Here is an 18,024-nt window from a genome sequence, read left to right on the forward strand (position 1 = left end):
TCCAGGGCAGGCTTTGCCACTGCAGTTCTGCAGGGCCTTATAGCCGCACCTAATGTTGTTTAGCTCCAGCCTCCCAACCATAGCTTTGGGACTCTACCCAAATGTAATGACTGCAACAGTGAAACACGAAGAACATAGTGCAGTTATGTACACTTACCGTAAATGTAGATGTTAGAGTGTATTCACTGTTGCAGTCCAGGTTACCTGCCTGCCACCCCCCCCTTTCATTCTGGAGTTTCTTTCCTTCTCTATCTTCTACAACCTATGTGGTGTAGTTGCTTGTAGATGAAGGTAAAGTTTATATTTATGCATGTATATATAGTTTTTATACATATATATTTGTGCTACCTTTTTGGGGGCACCTGACATCTGGGGCAAGAAAAACTAAAGAAAATGGTGCTGGCTGCTGGTTTTATACTTCTGATGACCTGACGTCATGGAAGAGGAGACAGCAACCGACGCAGGACCCAAGACTTTGGAATTCAGGCCGACTGAGGGCAACCTGCCAGCAGATTACCCAAATGTAATGACTGCAACAGTGAATACACTCGAACATCTACATTTATGGTAAGTGTACACAGCTGTACTTTCCTTTAGCTTTGGGAATCAATCCAAATGTGATGACTGCAACAGTGAAACACGAACAACATAGTACAGTTGTGTACACTTACCATAAATGTAGATGTTCGAGTGTATTCACTGTTGCAGTACTGGTTACCCTCCCTCCAGCCACCTGATTGTCTTTGCTTGCAACTATCCTTTTTGGTTTGGCATATCTTATAATATGTGTATTTGCTTTTTGCTGGGGGTGTTCTACACCGTATAATTGCTTCATATTTTGGGGGCACCTGACATCTGGGGCAAGAAAAACTGATGTAATGGCGTCGGCTGCATGTTTTATACCCCTTACGACTTGATGTCATGGAAGAAGCGACCACATCCGACGCAGAAATCCCAAGACTCTGGTATTCAGGCCGGCTGAGGGCTACCTGCAGGTAGATAAACCAAATGTGATGACTGCAACAGTGAATACAATTGTACGTCTACATTTATGGTAAGTATACACAACTGTACTTTCCCTAACTCAGCTGTTTTCTAAAGGTAAAAAAACCTACTAAAATCATACTCCAACATGCTCCAACAATAAATTCCTTCTTGAGGTAACCAAACCCTACAACCTAGCAGGAGAGTCGCTCTTCTCTCATTTCATATCCAAAATAGGGAACTCACTACCCACACACAGTTCTTCTGTCATATCTTTGCCACAGTTTAAAAAATCACTAATAACTTAGTTCAAATCAGCCTGGCTCTGCTGTTGTACTGGTCCAGGACAGCCCTTATGCTTCCTACTCATTGTCCTCTACTTCGTTCATGATGGTCAAAGGCTCTTCCCATGGCAAATTATGCCCACTATCTATGTAAATCCATACGTACCTTGCCTACTGATTTGATTACGTGTTATAATCTTGTTATACTTTGTCTACATTTGTTCTTGCTACCATATTTACTTAATTTATGTCTTTCGTCTATGCAAATGTCCAAAATTGTTTTTACCCTGTGTACTTGATTTTCCATAACAGTTGTTTATTGCTTATCTCATTTGTTCTTAAATGTGGAGCTTTTCTCCTCAGGCTTCCACTGAAAATGGACATGTGTCCAGTGGACTTCCCCAGTTAACAAATGTAAAATAAATAAATAAAAGGGTCCTACTGCAGAAAGAGCTGCAGTTTCCTTGATTAGGGCATGTGTATCTGAAAAACATAAAATAGAATTTCTTTAACCCTTTGATTCCTTTTCTTGCTTTCACACTTCCTCATATCTTCAGCTATCACTTAAACTGGAAGCGTTACTAACCATTTACCAGACCCTTGTTAGAAAAATATCTTTGCAAAACCAGCTTGAATCGAAGACCATTTATTCTAAAAAGTCTTTTGAGTGTTTTTTTTATTTTTTACTATGTAGTAGTCAGGGTCAGAGGAAACATTTACTGCAGTTATGTTTCTAAACTGAGCAATGAAAACTGTGATCTGATGTTGTTAATCTTCTTTCCATTCATCACTAATGGGTTGTTGGTTCCGTCCTCGGAACCGAGTTGGCCTAATACCAAGCTCGCGCCAGCCAAAAAACACTCTAGCTAAGCTTTTACCCACAGTGCCCTTCTCCCTACTAGCCCAGATTTTGTTTGCTGTATAGCCGTAAAGCTACGTTCAAGCCAAGCTCTCAGCTATATGTTAACTTTTTGATATTTTCCTGGATATTTTGTATCTACTTCTTATTCCTTGCTGGTACTTTGATATTTCTTTACTTTTGAATCTATTGATAGACCTTTTTACCCTCCTGTTTTTACCCTTTTGGCAATCTTCAGTACCATCGGTGGTACAGCCTTTCTCCCTACCCCTTGTGGTATTTCTTCAATACCATTGTTGGTATTTCTCCTTTCATCTTATCTCATGTGTATAGATAAATAAAGGAAAACTCTTCGCCTCTATTCCACTTGGTTTCCTTCTGACTTGTGTGTTTATATCTTTTCGTGACATCTGATAAAAAAAGGCATGTCAGGTTTTAAGCATTGTGCTTCTTGTAAGGGAAATCTGCCTAATAGTGATTCCCATGATGACTGTGTTTATTGTATGGGGGTGCTCCATCTTTTGGTGCAACCTCCTTGTGTCATTTTCCAAAGTTTTAGTCAGCCCAGTTTAAATGAGCGCAAAAACGGATTCTGAAGGGCCTCCTTAAGACGCTCTTTTCAGAAGCCCTTTCTGCGATGGAGGTCTCATCCCTTCCTACAAAAGAAAAGGTCCCACTCTGTTCCCACTTCACCCTCTGGTGACCAGGGCAAGTCTGTTCAGTCTAAAGTACCGAAATTGTCTTCGCAGCATAAGTCTGTCTCATCAGCGCCAATCTCTTCCGCTCAGACTATGACTGTTCCTTTGTCGACACCTATTTCGGCTCTGACACTGTCTAGGGAACTGACTACAGATTTTTCAAAGATTGCTCTTGCTTCGGCACAGTGCATGCCTTCGATGCCTACCTCTGTGATTACGTTTACTACTGAACCTTCTGTGTCAGCTCAGAGTGTCCCTCCGGTACAGAGTCCTTTCACGGTTCTAATAACAACTTTAACACCACTGGTTCCTGTCTCCAAACTTGAGATATCAGTGCCTATAGACTCTACACCACGGACCCGATACTCTCCATCAACAGATCCTTTTCTAGGGCAAGTATATAGTCCATTCCTAGAACAACCTGACTCCGCATCGGGAGTGTCCACTAGATCCACCAGGAGCCTTTCTGAGTTTGACGTGGTTGGTCTTGTAGATCAGCTGTTGACAGCCAGGGGGATACCCACTCCATCTAGGACCCATCCACTTGCAGGACCTGGGTTGGTTTCTCCACAGACTCCATCCTACTCTCCTCCTTTGACGATATCAGTTCCAAAGACTTCATCACCGTTCTTTTCGGAACCCCCCATTTTGGTGCCAGTAGTGGACCTCAATGCGGCTCCAGGACTGTCCCTTTGGCCTTCGGTCCCTTCAGAAGCGAGCCTTCCTCAACTTTGCGATTGGGCTGCAGGCTCTTCGGCTTGGAGTACAGTTCCAAGTGTGTCTACAGTTCCGTCCATGGTGCCGGGAGCTCTGTCTGCACCAATCCTGGTTGAGGCTCCTCTCTTGGGAGCGGGTCCGACAGAGCAGGGTGTGACCTTGGTTCCAAGGTTGTCCCCCTCGGTTCCAGGCTCCTATCCCTCTTTGGGCAGACCTGCTTTCCGAGCTATGGAGAAGGCCCTTGCTTCTGGAAGCATTCCACTGATGTCAGAACCCCAGACCTCTTTTTTTCCCCTGAACTACATCTGACACAAGCCACCACCCTGGGACACCAGGCACGAAAGACGCGGGAGACTCCCTTACAGGGCACCCCCTCTTCCGAGTTCTCCTCAAAGGCCCCTGCTGAAGAGCCACCATGGAAGAGATCATGCAAGAGGAAGCACGTAGACTCCCCTGAATAGTGTCTGACAGATGATACTGATTTCGATGACTGGGAAGGGTCCCCACAGTCACCCCCTGATGATGTCTCCTTTGGGGACATTCTTGAAATGTTGAAACAGAGGGGTGATTGGAAGCCCACTAACCCTTCTTCCGAGGAGTCCTTGTTTCTGCAGGCTTTCCGTGCCCGGCCATCTACCTCTTGGTTGACCCTGTCTGCAGACGAGCTGGTACAACTCGTGGTGCAGCGTGCCTGGAAGAACCCTGATTCTGTTGAGTAGATCCGTTGGAGACCTGACAAGGTACTATCCCCCCCTCCCCCCCAAGGCGAACCCACATTAGTCTAGAGGTTTACCAGTTGATGCTATGGTGGTGGAGGTGGCCACAAAAAAGGATCTCACAGAAGAGTTACATTGTTCATCCGACCAACAGGGAGTCCCAGGCTGTAGACAGATTAGGGAAGAAAGTTTTTGCTTCAGCGACTTTTGCCATATGGTCTCTGAATTATTTGGCAAATTTTACAAGGCTCCAAAGAGACTTGGTTTCCGAACTCTCTAGAGCGCTCACAGGACAGGTGTCTGATGGGGTAGGAGATAAAGTTGCCTCGCAGCTCACAACCCTGGAATCTATCTCCAATTCATCCTTGAGGTTGCTCTCACATGTAATATGAAGGGGCGGCTAGAGCGGTGGCTTCTGGCATAGTTATGAGACGTCATGCCTGGGTGCGCCTCTGTGACTTCATGGACCCTTTTAAGTCTTCCTTCCTGAACGCTTCAACCGAAGCATCTTCCCTTTTTGACCCTAAGATAAAAGACGTCCTAGCCAGGTGTGAGAAGGACGATAAGACCCTGTCTGCCGTAGGTCTACGCTTTTCCAGTCCACAACGTTCCTTTTCCAGGAACCAGAGGAGCGGAAAATTGTGGCACAAAAAATCTCAGGGTCCTTTCTGTGCCAAATTTGGCAATGATGCCCTCGGGCAGAGGGAGTAACAACTCTGGAAGACGCCCCTACTGAGGCAGAGAGGGAATCCATGTAATCAGGGACCCTGGGATTCTTTCTCTGGGCAGCCTTACCAGCACTCCTGAAGAGTGGCCCGATTGCTTTCCTGTGGAAGCAGTCTGGGGCTGTTTCTCTCTGCAGCATGCTGCTTGGCAATCAATAACTTCCGATCGCTGGGTGCAGAAAATTATAAGCAGAGGCTACACCATTCCCCTCATTGCTTATCCAAAGCTTCTTACAAAACTTCCCGAAGTTCTGCCCAGTCAAAGGGAAGAAGCAGCTGCAGAAATAAACAGGGTGTGTCAAAAAAGAGTCATCCAAACAGTCCCACCAGACCAATGCGAATCCGGATTCTACTCCAGATTCTTTTTTGTGCCAAAAAAGACGGGACTGGAGACCAATCCTGGATCTCAGCAATTTGAACAAGTCTGTTGCCCAAACGAAATTCTGGATGGTCACGGTTCAATCCCCTTTTCTAAGGGAAGACAATTGGATGTGCTCTGTAGATCTCCGGGATGCGTATTACCACATCAAAATGAACAAACTTTCCAGGAGACTACTTCGCTGCCAGCTAGGAGCCATTCACTACCAATTTCATGCCTTGCCGTTTGGACTCTCTACAGCCCCCAGTGTGTTCACAAAGTGCATGGCAGTGGTCACAGCTCACTTGAGATTGCAAGGATTCCGGGAGTTTCTGTATTTGGATGATTGGCTCCTTACCCCCTCAAGCATCTTCTGGTAGCAGCCCTGCAGTACACTCTTTCCCTGGCGAGACTTTTGGAAATAACAGTAAATTGGGAGAAATCCAACCTTGCTCTGACCCAGTCCATAGAGTTAATTGGAGCAGTCTTCAACACCTGTTCTTAACTAGTGTCCCTCACAGTTCACAGACTGCAGAGAATGAAGCTCCAGCTCCAGGTGATACTCTGTCAAAACAAAGCTTCAGCAAGAGAGGTTCTTCAGCTTCTATGATCCATGGCAGCTGCTATATACCTATAGTGCCTCTTGTGAAACTCCACATGTGAATACTTCAACGGGTTCCACTATCTCAATGGTTTCCAAATCACCACCTTCTATGCTTTCAGATTCAGTCCAGTGGACTTCCCCAGTTAAATGTAAAATAAATAAAAGGATCCTACTGCAGAAAGAGTGGCAGTTTCCTGGGTGTATATCTGAAAAACATAAAATAGAATTTCTTTAACCCTTAGCTTCCTTTTCTTGCTTGCACAGTTCCTCGTATCTTGAGCCTTCACTTCAGCTGGAAGCTTTACTAACCATTTACCAGACCCTTGGTAGAAAAATATCTTTGCAAAGCCAGCTTGAATCGAAGACCTTTTTTCTAAAGTCTTTTGAGCATTTTTTTTTAGTATGTAGTAGTCGGGGTCAGAGGAAGCATTTACTGTTATGTTTCTAAACTGAGCATTGAAGACTGTGTGTATGTATTTCTGTTTCTGTCCCACTTTATAAATGTGTCCTATAAGATGTTAGCAGCATTACCTTTTTGGTGAAGGAGTTTGGTATTCATCTGCTTAAAGAAATACTGAGGTAGTAAACAGCATGCCTTGCTTTGTAATTTCATAGAACGTAGTTGACAAGGGGGAGGAAAGACCCACGCTGTTGGTTTCATTTTCTGGTGATAAACAGGAGGCCATATGGATGATATTAAAAGGCAGTAGATTTGAATGTTCATTTTGGAAAATTCCATTCCAAGTGTCTTAAGCATGTTAAGTCATCTGAAATTTCTGACAGGGTGTGAAAACATTAAATCAGTCAGATTAAATTCAGTTAATTTATCTGTTTATCTATGTACTGACATTTGAATACAGGGAAAGACCAACTGGGTAGAAGCCCATTTTCAGGGGAGGCCTGAGGAAAAAGCTCCAAATTATTACAAAACATTTTAAATACAATTATTTTACAGTTTAAAAAATAAAATAAAAAACATCTGCAGTTTTAATATTTATAACAAATTAGAAATAGTATTAAAAACATTGGTTAAGAATTGATGGAAGTTATGGCAGTCGTAATATTTAGAGAAAATTTGCAGTCTGTAGAGAAATTAAAGGTAAGTCAGTCTAATACAGGAATAACAGAAATTGTAATATGAAGTGAGAGAAAAACAGAACAGGCTTATAGTATGTTTAGAGAAAAAGTTAGGGAAGAGAATTTGATAAAAGTAAGAAGTGGAGAAGGAAGAGTAAAGAGTTATTTGAAATGCAAAGGTACTTGTTCACATTTAGGGATATAGTTTATCCTGGTTTTGAGCAAGAAAAAAATAAATATTTTTATATAGGAAGTCTTTCAGAGTGGTTTTCAAAGATGGATGGGAGGGTATTGACTTGATGGATACAGGTAAGGAGTTCCAAGCCTCGGCAACCTTCTACGAGCACAGACACACTGCCCAGTCGATTTGATAGGGTTGTAGACAGATGGGAGTTTAGTCAATTGATTGTAATGACAGACTGGGAGCATAGTTGTGTAGAATGTGTTTTAGTGCTGGACAGGCAGATGGATGCTGGATAATTTTACAGGTGGTAAGAAGTTGTGTATATGTTAGTTGATGCGGCAGTTCTAACCAGTTTAGGCTTTTTAGTGCTATACAGTGGTGGGGTTCTGTAGGGGGTATTTGCTGCAAATTTAGCAACTTTGTTGTAGCATTGTTCAAATTTTAATTTTTGTGAAACCTGGAGGTTAGTGAGGATGGAACACCATAAAGAAGTGTGGGGAGAAGGCAAGTAGTGGCATGTGTAGTTCTAGTTGCGTTGGTGAGAGAGTTTTTGGCTCTGTAAAGCATCCCTAGTTTTTGATGAGTTTTTCTTATGCAATTGGATATATGCAGGTCGAATGCAAGATTATCATCCACTATCACCCCTAATAATTTTCTGTGAGAAGTGACTTCAGTGGTTGTATTATCAAGAGAGAGGACTTTAAATTTAGTTATTTTTCATGAGGTAGGCAATTGGGGGGGGGGTTGTATTGACTTTTTGGGGCTGAGCATGAGCTTTGAGTTATGGTGTCATGTTTCAGTGGCTTTCAGCTTCCTGTGTAATTTTTTGGAGGTGTACACTGTTGCCAGATGTGCAAATGAGTGGAATCATCTGTGTATTGTATTAGGGTAGCCTGTTGTGCAGATGTATAAGGGTGTTGGTGAAAATGTTGAAGAGTGGACAAATGACAGAGCCTTATGGTACACCAGTGGTGACTGGGAGGTAAGGAGAGTGTGTGGAGTGCCATTTTACTGACTGATACTTGACTGATAACTTTTGAACCATAGAAGGTTTGGCTGAGAGAGACCTAGTAAAGACATTTGATGTAGAGGTTTGCAGTGACAATCTGTGTTGAAGGCACAAGTCTAGAAAGAAGGAAGATACTAGTTTGCTGTTATGTCTAGCTTTATTGACAGCATCTGTGTAGGTTAGAAGGGCAGTACTAGTACTATGGGAAGGACAGAAGCCATTTCGTGTAGGGAATAGGAGCTCTTCCTGCAGGAGATAGTCCAACATTTGTTTTTAAATACATTTTTCAAGTATTTTGTTGAGGGGAGATAAGATTGCTGTAGGTCTAAAGTTATTAATGTCTGAATTTCCTCCTTTGTGTAGAGGGATAATGTGTGACTTTCCAGAGAAGGACTGGATTGACCTATTTATAAGGATTGAGACAAGATTATGCAAAGCTGTTGGCTGGTATTTGTAGGTACATGCTTGGAAGGTCATCAGCTGAAGAAGAGCATGGTTTAAGTTTAGTTTTATTATATAGGATGTGGGCATATATTTGAAGGAGAAAGAGGATGTGGCTGTTGGACAGGGTTGGGATTAGATGTTGAGGAATCCTTGGTTAGTGGTGCTGTACTATCTGTAAAATAAGAGTTGAACTGTATTGTAGTTTCGAGTGATGAGTTTTTGGGAGTGGGTTGAATTTTTGGCCAGGATGTAAGATTTATTTAGTGGATGTCCAAATTTTTTTAGGGTTTGTGTTTAGTATTATTCTAAAAGTTGTTACGGTATAGTTTTGTCTTCATTTAGTTTTTTAGCACGATTGCTAAGCATTCTGAAGTTAGAGGTGTTTTTTATATTTTGCCCATTCTTTCCATGCTTTTTTCTCTATCCTGCATTAGCATTCTAATCTCTTTGGATAGCCAAATTGCATTGTTTTTCGTCTTTCCTCTTGGCGGTGTGAGACTATTTAGGATATTTTAGAAAAGTTGTATTGAATTCATTTACAGAATCATCTAAGGGGAGGATTTTTAGGAAGTTCCAGTTAAGAGGATAGTGTAGTAATGAACATTTCTGGATTAAACTTGGACAGGTTGCCTGTTATTTTATAAATTTGCTGTTTAACTGGATGTGTGAGATGTCTGGTCGTATAGATTTGGGAGATGATCGTCGAGAGAGTCTGACATTGTACCTGTGGTGGAGTATTAGCTAGGATCTGATACTAGGAGCTAGTCTAATAGGGAATTTGATGTCTTGTTATAATGTGTGGGGCAATTAATTAGTTGTGTCAAACTAAAGTTCATGCTAGATGTAGGGGAGTTGAGTTTGTCCAAGCAATTGACGTTCGCATTACCTAGTAGTATGTTTTCTTGTGAAAATGTTATGGATATCCAGTGTAGGATATCGTCCAGTATAGTTATTTTGTCATAGGAGGGATGTAAAAGACAGTAATACATAGGTTTATTTATTTTGAGGAAAGCAATAAGAAGCTCCGCTGAACTGAATTTTTGATCATTTTTATCTGTGGTGTTTTTGGCTATAGTTTTAACTTTACCATTTATAGTTAAAAAAATAGATTACTTTAAGACTGTGTTCATTGTTAGTGTTATGGTAAGAATTTTTAAACTTTTTTTGCACTTGCAGCTCTGTTTTCCTATTAGGAGTAATTGTGTTACATTAGACATAACAGCAGTTGTGACATCACGGCTATACTGTAGCAGCCATCGCAGTTCATTTTTTCTCTTTAATCCTTCAGGGTTTCTTACAGTTAACTGTTTGGGGCTGTGATGTCCTTAGGGTCAGCATCAGGCTTTACAGATAGAGACCTTCGAGAAGTTTATCCATGATTGTGAAAATTTTTGTTTATACAGTCATCCATTTCCTCTGTAAAGATAAAAAAGGTAGGTGGGGTGATAGTTTTAAGAGAAGACAGCCTTTATTTGTAAGGAGTGGGAGGCATTGGATGATGTATAGTGTCCAATATAGAGATTTTGAGGTTAATTATATTTGCTTATGTTTTAGCCCTACCTGTACCTGTTACTGTGTATGAAATAGGCAGAGGTCTTTCATGGCCAAGATTGTAAAACCTGGGTTACTACTTAAGAGTCTGTCAGTACAAGGCTAATAACAGGGACACTTCTTAGACTGACTGAGAAACTTCTTTGAGGCCTCCAGTTCAACAATATTTTTAGCAGGGGCATGCTCTGTTAGCCAGACTTCAGGTGTAGCAAGACACAAACATCTCTGAAGCAGCTAGAACTCCCTATTGCATAGTACGAGCCACTCAATGTAAATTATGCACACCTTTTTAGACCTTGGATAGTTTTGCTGTAATCTGCTTTGGTGCAGATAGTGCGTGTGTGTGCGTGTGATTCCAGGGTTGCCTAGAACTTGGTTCCTGTGCCTTGTTAACAGGGCTGCCTCCGTAAATTTCTCAATTTTAAAAATGAGAATGGGCCTAGCTTCAGATGATGGGAGAGTTGCAACTGTAATTAGTCAGTTTGACCATGGGATTTAGCAGCTGTGGAGGAGCCTTCACTTGTTTCATATTAATGGCAGAGCAATTATGGTGATAGAACAGCTCCAATCCATCGTCTTGGTAACTTCAAATCAACTTAAACTGTCTGATTTAAACCCGATTAATAAGAAGGCAGTGACAGTATTATCGCTGTTATTGTTAATGACATAAATGAGCTTGTGCTACTTCTAGGGGACCTTTAGTATTGATGTCCTCTGTAGTGTTCCTTCTCCGTAGAGGTTGAAAATCGTGTGCATCACACAACACTACATATTTGCAAGTAAAGTCAACTGACTAAACATAACTAGGAAGTAACAGCAACTGATTGAGAGTAAAAGTCTTTGCTTTCAGTCAGTTGCTGTTACTGGATGGTCACATTTAGTCAGTTGACCGTGCTTGCAGCGTTTATTTATGTTCAGAATGTCTTTAGTGCATGTGATGTTTTTATCTCTTGTTCTGTATCATCAATACTTATGATTTCTATCCTTCATGTTTTTGTCTGTTACTGATTTAACATTGTTTTGTACTTTAAGCTTGGTTCCCTTTGTCCTAGCTAGTCTAATGGAGCTTTTCTCCCTAGCCATCCCCTGAAAATGGGCTGTCTATCTCTCACTACTTGATGAGCAAATAGTAAATATGAAGTGGGAAACTAAGTTATATTTTGGATCACCTGTCCTCCTGTCACATCAGTTATACACTAAGAATGTGATGATTCCCCCATTTTTATCATGAACCCTGTCATTTCAGTAGTCATGCTGCATTGCTTGTGTACGTGAACATTACTAATTCTGTCCTACCATATATGATGCAGCAGAACCAAGATATTAGATACAGCAGATGTGCTCTTAGCTGTTGCAGAAAGAGGTTTTGTTAATTTTTCTACACTTGTATTTTATTTGTACAGTAAGTGTGTCTATGTCAGTTTGTTAGAACAGATTTTAGGTGTCATTTAGTGAATTAATTTTGTGTTGCTTATGTTAGAGGTTTGTAGTAAAAGCAGTAGGACTGCAGAATCTAAAAACTCAGGAGTACAGGTTGTTTGGTATGCTTTTCAAAAAGTCCTTTTATGCACTATATTGCAGGCTTAGCTGCCATACTTAAGTGTTATTCAGATTCCAGGGTTCTGTTACTTGACATGGCGTGGGAGCTACTCCCTTACTGAAATACCTTATTTTATGTGTTATCGTTCTAGGTCGTTGTAGAGGTTGCAGCTGTTGTCACCCAGCAGTGTTCATGTACAGAAATGCATTGACAATTCCTCTTGAGGAATTAAGCAATCTGTACTGCCTGGACTCAAGTCAACAATGTCCTTTCCAGGGAAAATACTACCCAAAAGCTATTATTGCTTTAACTTCTGAGGGAAGTGAAAGCACAGATTGCACTGAAAATAAATCATGAGTCTGGAACTTTGGCTGTCTGTGCTTTAAATTAAGAGTTACCCGAATTGCTGAGAAACTGCAAAGGTTGATGGTAGAAAGTGGGGGATGGTGTAATGGTTAAGGTGGTTACCTCGGGTCTCTATCAAATGAGCAAATCGCACAAATTGTGAACACTCATAATATCGAACATACTGGACCTCAAAGTGCTTTTTCTGAGATCGCAATACAGTGAAGAATGGGATATTTGCCCTTTCCTCACTGTTCGAGGTCCAGTACATTCGATGATATGAGCGTTCGCAATTTGTGCGATTCGCTCATATGATATAGATCCGTTTACCTCACAGATCCAAGGTACAGAGTGTAATTTTCACCTTTGAAAGGGAAATTGACTAGGTTTAAAATAGCCCTAAATGACAGCTAGCCTAGTACTTGCCAAGAAACCTATGACATGCTGACTCAGAGTTGCCCAAGATTCAATAATACTTTTGTTAAAGTGGACATTTTTGGTTAGTATAAAACTTCAAACATAAATGAGTATTTGAGTGAACAGTATAACTGTTTTGGTATGTTTAAAGTACCTTAAATGGATTATTTGAAAGGATACCAGTATTCTCTGATCTGTATCATTCCATTTACATTTAAAGGGGTATTCGGTCCATATACGGAAGTTATTCAGCAATGTGCCTAAACGTTTCACCTTTTGTTTTGCAGAAATACCGCTATCAGGATAATGATACACCTCCTCAAGAACATGGTTCTCCGTCCCTGCACATTGCCAGTGAAGTGAAAGGCCCAGAACTCGTTCATGTGTCTGAGAAGAACTTGTCAAAGATAGAAAATATACATGGATATGTGTCCCATTCACACATATCCCCATTGAAGGTAGGTCATTTAGTCAGCATAGTGTCACATGTTACTTCCTTTGATTTTTCCAGTGCTTTGTCATTAGTTCTACTATGGGTTTTGAAAATAACCACAGGCTTTGAGAGACAAGTATGGAATGTGATTACATATCAAAGAAGCAAGTTTCTGTTGTGCACTAATTCCTGTACCCAAGTGGTAATGATTGATATGATACAGAAGAATGCATTGCAGAGTTTTGCAATTGTTTTTGTTGGGAAATTGACACTTGAGCGAGTGTGCACACAGTGTGCAAGAGTTTGTCAAAGTTTTTTCAACTCTTTATAGAACATTAGGTTGATACCAGGTTAACAATGCTTTTTGAAGCTGTTTTCTTAAAGGCCAGAAGTTTGTTTTGATTTCTTGGGGTCTACTGTCATCTACATTTACATTCACCGGTTTTGGAGAAAAATGTCTGTTAGAGGACTCTAAAGAAAGGATGCCAGGTTGTACAGCATTTATTTTTCATATGCAAGAGTTGTACAGCCCAAAAAAGAGAGCAACAGTGGTCATGCAAAATGTGAGATTGAAATATATGCGATACTGGTAGGTGATCTGCCATTGGGTATATGTGTCAGCCTATGTCCTTGTGAATTGGTGCTCTAGTCCAGTTAACAAATAGGAAATAAATAAACCTGGCAGTGTTCAGAATCAATATTGCTATTGAAAGTCCTAGCATTCGGTCTGTGTATCTTAACAGATTTTTTGCCTTGACTGAATTCACACCATCAGGTGAAGGGGGCTGATAAAAAATACTTGCCAGGATAAGTGCTGTGTGTAAGTTTGTTAAATATGCTACAGCCCATCCTCCAGAATCGCTGCTTGTGCTTCGTATATGTACATTTTGGATACATTTATTTGGTAAAGCAGCAGTGTTAAAATTTACTGTACATTATAATTGTCACATTCATTAAGAGGGGTAGCTAGGATGGGCTGAGAAGGCTACCACACTGGGCACAAAGTGTTAAGAAGCATGATCTATAGCTCTCTATTGGTCTTTGCTGAATTCCCAGAACTTCTGAATACCAGTAATGCATTTGCAGTCAGGACTGAATTGCTGTATAATCAGTGTTCTTGGTGCATTACTGGTGTTCAGAAATTAATGCTGGTATTGCATTTGTGGTTAAACTTCCGAAACTGTGTCTTGCTGCAGTTTAAAAGGAGATTTTTTTTTTCTTGCTTGTAAAATGCGAGAAGAGGTACACCTTAAGAGGAGGTGACAGATTGGGGAACAGCACCGTGTACAAGAATAACCAGCTTCACATTCTGTGTATGTTCTGTAGTTTTGTTCATTGTAGATTACTTTGTATAGCATTAATGGCGTACAAAGTATCACTGCACATTTTGCATATGTTAATTCAGTTTTTGCTGATGACACACGCATGTATTGTGTACTTTTGAAATGATGTTATCCTAGTCACCATTCAGTCATGTAAGGGTCTAGGATCCAACATCAGATCCGAGCCGGCACACTTAGGCAACAACTTAGCTCAAGCTCCTCCCCTCCCATAATGCTCTGCTGCCCTCTAACCCCTCAGATCTTGTTTTTGTTTGCTGCTTTAACTGTCAGACACAGATAGCTCAGCTCCTCGTATTTTTCAGTAAGTAGTTTCTTTAGTTGGGATTTCTTATTAGCCTTTCCCTTTCTTTCCAAGTTTTAGCTAGTGTACTCCATTGAGGGAACAGTTGTGTATTTCCCTCTCCTGTTATTTTTTTTTGGGTTTTTGGCACCCTTTTTTGATTTGGCAAGTGTGGTAGTGTAGAAACCATTTCCTTGAGCTGTTTATTTTCAGTTTTATTGATTGATATTTTATTGGTCTCTTTGTGTTTTCTGTGTAGGGACAGTTCTTAGGTTTTAGACTTCTTGCCTGTTTTTCCAATCCCCCTTAGGTGTTCCCTTCAGCTTTGGTTATGTTTCCCTATGTTGGACAAGCCTTTAGGGTTTAAGAGGTGCTCCTTGTGCGGTTGGAAGATGCCAGTTTCTGACTCATACAAGGAATGCCTCTACTGTCTTGGCGCTGGCCACCTGGAGGTTGAATGCAGCATTTGTGCTGCATTCAACCCCAGGGCTCTGTCAGACCACCGGAATAAACTTCTTCTTTTAAAAGGCCTGGTTCAGGGAGGAGTCTCCGTTGGTTAAGGAGTCCTCCACCAAGTCAGGGCCCTCTGGGCCATAAAAGAAAGCTGCCTTCTTTCTCTTCAGGAGAAGCTTTCTCCAAGAAAGCTAGGCTGTTGGATCCCAGATCCAACTCTAGCCTTAAGCGGTGTCTGATCCAAGGGTTTCGGATCAGAGGACTTCTACAGGGTCGACTCCTGGATCCAGGGCTTCCAGTCCCAGCCGTTTGGATCCGAGGGTTTTAGGTTCGAGGCCTTTGGATCTGAGCCAGAGTAAGACCGGTCATGGATCCAGTCCCTTTGGATCTGTGGGGTTTGAGAACTATTCCCTTCGACCCTAATGTTTCCTCGGATCAGTTATGGTCGTATCTGAGACCCCTGTCTGAGCCCATCTTGGTTGAGCATCTTCCTTTGGATCTTGCGGGAGGGATCATTTGTTTACTCTTTTGAGTAGGACCAGTTCCCCATACCATCATAGGCCTTCACGGTCCTGGCACGGATCTTCAGCTAGGTCCCCTGTTTCCTCCCGATCTTCTAGGAGCATCTTTCCTTCTGATATGGACAGAATGATGCGGTCCTTTTTTTGATGGCTCAAATCAAAATGGGGCTCTTGGCTTTCCCATCCCACAGGATTAGGGAACCTTCTCCCTCTCCCAAACTTCCTTCTCCTCATTCGACCCCTTAGAGTTTGGTCTTAGGGGGGAGCCTGTGCACAGTAGGGAGGGGGTGGGGGTTACCGGGACTTCTCTTGTCTCTACCTCATCAGAGTTTAGGCCAGTTCTGCTCCCCTTCCCCCAGGACAGGTGGGGGCACCGGTCTGGGTTGTCCCCCTGGAATCCGTAGAGGCTGGTTCAGGTCCAGGCCTTTCAGATCACTCTCTGCCACTCTGTTCTTCAGCGCTTGATAGCTCTGGGCCTGTATTCTCCAGAGGGTTGGATGTTCTGGCAGGGTCTGCTCATTCCTCCGTTGTAGTGTCAGCGGGGGAGGGAGAGGGGCCTTCATCCAGTCCCTCCGCGTTCCGGGCGGTGAAAAGATCTCTCTCTGCTACCAGAGGAAAAACTCGCCTACTCACCTGCTACATTTCAGCCCCAGAGGTTGAGCAGACTCTCTCATCCTGCTCTTGGCCTGCCCATTTGACCTTGCCTCCAGGGGGTAGTTCTCTCTATCGGGGTCCCCACCACTTCTGAGTCTTCCCCTGAGACTCCCACAAATGAAGTCCCTCGGAAGAGGACATGTAAGAGGAGACATCTCGACTCTCCGATGGAGTCTCTCATGGAGAACACATATCGATGAAGGGGACGGGTCACTAAGGTCCCTGCCTGATGCCTCCTTTGGAGACATCCTGGAGATTCTTAAGGCCAAGGGCTGTTTGTCTACCCAGCCCCCATCCTCTGAGGAAACCGTGTTCTGGAGGCTTTCGGTACAGGCCCATCTACCTCTTGGGTGTACCTGTCTGCTTGACCCATTGATCAACCTTATTGCCAGCAGGGCTTGAAAGGAACTCGATACAGTAGAGCCAGTACCCAAGAGAGCAGATAAGTTTTTGAGCCCCCCCATCTGACAAGGCTTTTTGGTCCAAGGCAGTTCCACTTGATGCGATTGTGGTAGCTGCCGCCATCAAAAAAGTGTTGGCAGAACAGAGTTCATCTGTCCATCCTCCCAATCGTGAATTGAGACCATTGGACAGATTTGGAAAGCGGGTGTTCACCTCAGCTTCTTTCAGCCTCCGAGCACTAAACTACTTGACGTGTTTTACCACTCTCCAGAAGAATTTGATAAAGGAGCTTACCACTTCCTTCTGAGTCCATGCCTACATAGGACTTTAAGGCTGATGTTCTAGGGCAGGTGTTGATTCTAACAGACAACACAACTCTATGCAGGCAAGCAATGATTTTATGGGAGACAACTAACTCTTCAGGCGCACAGAACTCCTTAGCAGATGTGGAAACTGGATCTTCATGTATTTCAGAAACTGATCTCAGAAGGACGGTCATCTGCTCAATGTCAAGCTACACTCTCTTCATCTCAGCAGGTCTCAACTTCCTCAACAAAGTACAAGGAAAGTGTATGCAGAAAATGGAAGAGATTTTATTTTGTGTGGCTCTTCAATATCTTACTGAATTATTGGACAAAGTCCATAAAGATTCATAGCTCCTACTCCTGCTTGGGATCTCAATTTTGTGTTGGAAAACTTAAACCTTTTGAGCCTGCAGCTACTACTGAATTGAAATACTTGTCATGGAAGACTGCTTTTCTGTTGGCTATTACTTTGATTTTCCATTTATGCCTAAGGTGGTTTCTAGTGTGGCTTTAAACCAAACTATTCATTTAAAGATTTTGCACAGATGTACACAGGCAGTCTCAGCAGTTGTTTGTTTCTTTTGCCAGGGCAAGCCTGTGTCAAAACAAACTATTTCTAGGTGGATTGGCTTTTGCATTGCATTTTGTTATTCCCATCATGGCAAGGAGATTCCAAAGCAGCTACTTGGAGTTCAGTGCATTAAGCATTATCACCTCTGCTTTGGGATTCTACCTGCAGCAATGAAGAACATAGTACAGTTTTGTACCTACCATAAATGTAGATGTTTACCCTGGCGGTACTGGCGTCTCAGAATAATGTCCTGACGGCGATCAGCCTCTCTGATAAACGCATGGACGCCGCCCACGCGCGCGCCCCGACCCACGCCAGCCTTATACTCTGGTACGGGCCGACTGATCGACTATACCCAATAGTCAGGACTGCAGCAATGGAATCCTCGAACATCTACATTTATGGTAGGTACAAAACTGTACTTTTCTCCCAAGCTGGCCACTCTCACATCCATAGCCAGTTCGTCCAGGAGGTTGATATCCAGTGCTGCAGAGGGTTCTTCATGGGTGTCTGGTTCAGGCATTGCCATCAGGGATCATGTCTGGCTTTG

At 42.4% G+C, this 18,024-nt stretch overlaps 1 protein-coding gene across 1 annotated transcript in view; it reads left to right on the forward strand.

The window, feature by feature from the left end:
• The window catches only part of DLG1 (discs large MAGUK scaffold protein 1), a 3,205,960-nt gene that overhangs the window by 199,485 nt on the left and 2,988,451 nt on the right, over positions 1-18,024 (forward strand). Inside the window, exon 2 of the mRNA XM_044070715.1 lies at positions 12,800-12,970. Within this exon, the coding sequence (XP_043926650.1) occupies positions 12,800-12,970 (171 nt within the window). The remainder of the gene's footprint in view (positions 1-12,799; positions 12,971-18,024) is intronic.

This window comes from Protopterus annectens, chromosome 4.part1 (genome assembly GCF_019279795.1).
Source record: "Protopterus annectens isolate FY-2018-M chromosome 4.part1, PAN1.0, whole genome shotgun sequence".
Taxonomy (NCBI): Eukaryota; Metazoa; Chordata; order Ceratodontiformes; family Protopteridae; genus Protopterus; species Protopterus annectens.